This window comes from Fukomys damarensis, unplaced genomic scaffold, assembly GCF_012274545.1.
Source record: "Fukomys damarensis isolate Sample0158 unplaced genomic scaffold, DMR_v1.0_HiC HiC_scaffold_24, whole genome shotgun sequence".
NCBI lineage: Eukaryota > Metazoa > Chordata > Mammalia > Rodentia > Bathyergidae > Fukomys > Fukomys damarensis.
In genome coordinates, this window is record NW_022900936.1 from 52,555,911 (window position 1) to 52,561,910 (window position 6,000).

General features: G+C 36.3%; 1 protein-coding gene across 2 annotated transcripts in view; it reads left to right on the top strand.

Annotated features, from left to right (window-relative positions):
- Positions 1 to 6,000, top strand: part of Hhla2 (HERV-H LTR-associating 2) — a 66,807-nt gene that overhangs the window by 47,206 nt on the left and 13,601 nt on the right. The window contains exon 1 of one of the 2 annotated variants that reach the window (XM_019208342.2): positions 3,375 to 3,750. The exons of the other annotated variant lie outside the window; for it this stretch is intronic. Coding sequence (XP_019063887.1) covers positions 3,402 to 3,750 — 349 coding nt within the window. The 5' untranslated portion in view covers positions 3,375 to 3,401. Of the gene's footprint in view, positions 1 to 3,374; positions 3,751 to 6,000 lie in introns of those variants that run through there. 2 annotated transcript variants of the gene reach the window in all.

The following is a 6,000-nucleotide window of genomic DNA, read 5'->3' on the forward strand; positions in this document are numbered from 1 at the left end:
CGTGAGGTTTAGGGGAAGAGTGTCTTCATAAAAGTGCAAAGGGAAGCAGTAAGTGTGATGTAGACACTACAGCAGGCTATCTTGAAGATCTAGCTAAAATAAATGATGAAGGTGGCAACCTCTAAGACATTTTCAATATAAGCGAAACAGTCTTCTATTGGAAAATGCCATATAAGATTTTCATAGCAAGGGAGAAGTCAGTGCCTAGATTCGAAGCTTTAAAGGATAGACTGCATCTCTTGTTAGGTACTAATGTAGCTGAGCATTTGAAGTTGAAGACAATGCCCACATACTGTTCCAAAAATTCTGGGACTCAAGATTTATACTACATCCATTCTTCCTGTACTCTATAAATGGAAAAACCAAACTAGGATGACATATCTCTTTATATGGTGTACTGAATATTTAAAGCCCAGTACTAATACTGCTCAGAGGGGGAAAACAAAGATTCCTCTCAAAACATTACTGTTCACCAGCAATCCACCTAGTCACCAAAGATCTGAGGGAGCTTCCCAGTGAGATTAGCATTGTTTGTATGCCTGATAACACAGCACCCATTGGCAGCCCATGAATCAAGAAATAATTTCAACTTGCAAGTCTTATTATTGAAGAGATTCATTTTATAAGACTATAGCTGCCACAGATGGCAATTCCTCTAGTGGATTCGGGAAAAATACATTGGAAACTTCTGTAAAAGAGCCTCCATTCTAGATGCCATTAAGAACATTTATGGCCGGGTAGAGGGGAGGCATGCCTTTAGTTCCAGGTACTTGGGAGGTTGAGGCAGGAAAATGATAAGTTTGAGGCCAGCCTGGGCAACTGAGCACAATTCTGTCTCCAAAGCTCACTGTGGGGCCCTGGGTTCAATCTCCAGTACTGCTGAATAGAGCCCAAAATATCAACATTAGTAGGCATGTGGAAGAAGTTAGTTCTAACCCTTATAGATGATTCTGAGGGCTCAAGACTTCAGTGGAAGAAGTAACTGCAGATTAGCAGAAATAGCAAGGGAACCAAAAGTGGAACCTGAAGATGTGACTGAATTGATGCAACTCATAATAAAACTTTAATAAACGATTTCCCATGTATGAGAAAAGAAAGTAATTTCTTCAAATAGAATCTACTTCTGGTGAAGATGCTATGAAATGTATTGACCTGGCAACAAAGGATTTATTTTAGATCATTACAGAAAGCCAAAAAGGTAGCAGTAGGGTTTGAAAAGACTTTGAAGTTCTACTATGGATGAAATGCTATCAAACTGTATCACGTGCTACAGAAAAATTTTTCATGAGAGAGTCAACTGATGCAGCAGACTTCATTTTGTCTTAAGAAATTCCTCCAGTTAAGTTATTTGGTCCCTTTGTTGAAGATACAGTGGCTGAGTGTGTTTGGAGTCATTTCTGCATCTTTTAATCTGTTCCATTGATCCTTGGGTCTGTTTTATTTTTTTGGGCAGTACCATGCTGTTTTTTTCATAGTAGTTTTGTAGTATAATTTCAAGTCAGGGATTGTGATGTTCCTTGCCTGGCCTTTGTTGCTCAGAACTGTTTTTGCTATTCTAGGTTTCTTTTGGTTCCAAATGAATTTTAGGAATGTTTTCTCTAGTTCTGTGAGGTATGTTATTAGTATTTTGATCAGTATTGCATTAAATCTGTATAACAATTTTGGAAATATGGCCATTTTCACTGTGTTCTTCCTACTTAAAATCAAGGGATATCTTTCCATTTTCTGATATCCTCTTCAGTATCCTTTTACAAAGTACTATAGTTTTCAATGTAAAGATTGTTTACTAAATACTTAGATTGATTCCTAAGTATTTCACTTTTTTATGCTATTGTTACAGGGGTAGTTTCCTTTATTTCTCTCAATGAATTCATTATTTATATATAGGAATGGTATTGATTTTTGAGTTCAAATGACTTTGTATATAGCTACGTAACTGAATTTGGTTATTAAATCTAGAAATATTTTAGAGTTTTGGGGGTCTACTATGTAGAGAATCATATCATCTGTAAATAATGATAATTTAACTTTTCCCCTTTCTATCTTTATTCCTTTTCTTTCTCTTGTCTAATTACTCTGGCAATATTTCCAGAACTATATTGAATAGGAGTGGTAATAGTCATATCCTTATCTTGTTCCTGATTTTAGAGTGAAAGCTTTGTTTTTCATCTAGTATGCAGTACAGTGACATATGCACATTCATCTTTGTAGCAGTACAGTTTAAAATAGGTAAATCTTGAAAACAGCCCAAATGTCCATCAATCAATGAATAGATAAAAAGATGTGTTTTTTTAATACAATGGAGTACTACCCAGCCATAAAGAAGGATAAATGAGAGACACTTCTGGGTAACTGGATGCTCCTTGAGGCCACACTCCTCTGAAGTGCAATAAATCAGACACATAATGTGGATCACAATGTTTCTCTGGTGTGTGAAATAAAGTGTAAATAAGGACCAAAATATATAACAGATATTATGAAATAGGAAGAAAATGTTCAAATGGGAAGGGGTACTAAGGAGGAAGGAGGAGGAAAGAAAAGGAAAAGAAAAAAAAAAGGCAAAATGGAAACAAAACTGTTGCTGAGGGGAGGGGAATGGGGAAAAATCAAAATACATCATGTACAGGTACAAATTCCCTGTGATGAATGTGATCATTATGTTTACATAAAATACACCCATAAACTTAACTTAAAAAAAAACAACAAACTACAGTTACCCTAACCCTTAGCAACTATCACCCTGACAAGTCAGCAGCCGTCAGTGTCAAGGTGAGACCCTGCACAATTAGAAAGATTACAGCTGCTTGTTGGCTCAATCATTAGCCATCTTTATCGGTATTTCTAAATTAAGATATGCACATCATTTTTGATATTTGCTGTTGTAACTTAATGAGGTATTATATAAAATAGCTTTTATATGCTCCGGGATATGAAAAAAATTATATGACTTGCTTCTTGTGATATTCACTGGCCTTGAACTTGCAATACCTTTAAAGTATGCCTGCCTATTTATGTTTGGGATATATTTTCTTGTGGATTATTTCATCCGGTCCTTATTCCTTGTCTGTTTGCCTCATGTAGTTGCTTGATACCTGGAATCAGAGTCCAAGAATCATGTGTAAACAGAATCTCAAAGAGTCTTGAGTCCTACAGGTTCAGAGTCTCACACAAACTCTGGTTTATAGTCTTTAACCACACTTTTCTTCTTGCTCAGGTAAAGTCTGGAGAATTGTTATCTAAGTTTTCAGAAAATAGAGATTGCTATTTGATTCATATCCATGCAAGCTTTTTATAATTCTTTCCGAACAATGACACTATATCTTAAGGTTTTATGGAATTTTTGTTTTGGTTTTCTTTTCAGTAGCTATCAAGTTTGTTCATAAAGCTTAATTTTTCCATTCATGGGCATTAACTATTCTGCATTGATGGACTATGAAAAAATTAGTAGTGACTGGTATTCACATGCCCTTCTTTCCTGCATAGCTTTCATCACCCCTGTGATGAACTATGAGAGGGAGAACACAAGCAGCTTCCTAGTGTGCAGTGTGCTAAGTGTTTATCCTCGTCCACACATCATATGGAAAATGGACTCTGCATTTATCTCTGAAAGCCAAACAGAAGAAGTGGAGTACTTGGGTCCTTTTTCTATTCGCACTATCCTGAATATCACAGGATCGAATTCAACTTATGAATGTACAATTGAAAATCCACTGTTGAAGCAGACATGGACAGGGCGATGGACACGGGAAGGTAGGCCACATAGGACTTCTGTGTACAGTGCTGTGTCACAGGGTGGAGCAGCTGGGGATGAGTCCACGGGAAAGAAGGGGAGAGAAAGAAAAAAATTCATCTGTGGCAGTGTTAATTCTTACTGGCTACATTATCTTAAGCAGTCATTTTCAATTCTGAGCATTGTTTCAAGGTAATTCTTACCTTGCTAGTTGTTTATAATTTGAATGAAAACATTTGTGAAATTGAAAGTAGCGAATCTGTTCAGGAATATCTTATATTTCTCTGTGGTTCACCCTCCAAACAGGATTTTATACCTGCATTGTCCATCAGAGAGATCAGAGCAGGAAGGAAAGTTTTTTAGCAGGTCAAAGAATTGTTATTATTTGTGGTTTAGTCTTAATATTGCACTGGTCCATTAATCTTTATCCAGCACTTTTATCACAGCATAATCAGATTTTTACCCTCTTTTTTAACTGAACAAGATTAAACTTTGATTAATCTCTGTATCGATAAGCTTCTGTTTAAGAAAATATCAAGGAAAAGAATCAATTTGGTACCTTCTTATACAATCTTTCCATTTTCAAAGCTTTAAACTTATTAAAAGCATGGTAACATTTTCTGCAACTCTCTCTCTCTCTCTCATGGAAAAAGTAGAAGTTAGGTTTTCTTTTTTTTTTAGCTTTAACTTCCCCGGGTTTTCGTATTCTCAAAATGCTCAACAAAATCCTGGAATTGTGAATGATTCACTGCCTTTACATGATTCTAGGGTTAAAGACATGTACCCTCAAGTCTTCATCTGCTAACAGCCAGGTAGCAATGGAAACAAAAATAGTTCAAATTTTAATATTGAATTGTAAATGTTTTCTCTGGAGAATAATTATTTCCCATGTTCATTGAGAACTAAGTATCCTGAAGCAACAACAATTTCTTAAATTCAGTATTCTTATCTTACTGAGTTACTAATACATTTTAAGATTTGTCATGCTCATATTGTGAATTAAATAAAATGGACTTATGCATTTCTGGATCCACAGCCTGTAGTTCAAGCATGTAAAAAATAAGACTGAACTGGAAATAGAGTATAAAAAGGGAGAGATTGTGTTCACTCTGTTAGGGTATGAATAGGGTGGTTACTGAATATATGCTAAAGGATATTGTGTATGGTCAGAATTGTCATGGTAAGAAATTGCAGGAGAATATGAGTACTCCAGGCACTAAGTGCAAAAGCACAAAGAAGTGAAATTTCTTTCACTTGGATTTATGGAAGTACAAGTGGCTGAGAATGAAACTAGAAAAATCAAGAGATAAACCTAGAAAGGGAGGCAAAAATCAAAATATTTTCTATAACTTTCTAAGGAAAATGAAATCTATCCTGAGGCAAAGGAGGATTTAAAATATCAGAGAGACAAAGAAAAGTTATTAAATGTAAAAATAAACAGCCTTATTAAAAAAAGAAACACATCAGAGAGAGCTGGTCTTGCATTTTAGGTATTTTGTTGTGGAATCTCCCCTCTGCAGGTGCACTAGAAACATGTGAGTCTAGGGCAGTGATGGTGAAACTTTTGGAGCTTTCATTGATACAAACAGCCCACTGAGGCACATGTGCCTTGTTCACTAACACTGGTCTAGGGCCAGGGAGAATAATCTATATCAGCCCATAGGATTCAGCCCAAAGAGACACAGAAAAGGAAGGACAAGATAGAGATGGAAACAGCCAAGCTGGTAATACCCAGCAGAGTCCCTCTTATGAAAGAGCTCTACTGGGAGATAACCTGCACATAGTTAGAAATATACAACCTATGTGCGGGAGAGAGGATTAGCCTAGCTAGATATGAAGTGGTTGAGACCATAAAAGTAAAGGGGACCACTAGAGGGTAGGTACAGTTATAAGAGGGGAGTCCTGGTGAACAGGAGCATTGGGATGGGGGGTCAACAGGAGGCGTTTAGCAGTGTAGTGGCAGGTAGCAGCATTCGTGAATTCTGCAAGGTTGTAGAAGTTAATACCAGGATACATCACTGCCCTACCCGACCCAGACTTAGTTCTTTTTGAAAGACTTCAACTTTGGGGGGAAATCTTTGAAATAGTGCCAAAAAGATTTTCTTTTATGAAACTCTGCAGCACAGACATCTAATTGTTTTTCAAAATGATATTTCCAAAGATACCAATATTCAGCATTCATTCCCTACTAAGTATAACAAATTCATTTGACATTTTTTTTCTCCATTAATGTTTCCTTTCCTTTTCTGTTGCTAGGTGGACTTTCTTTT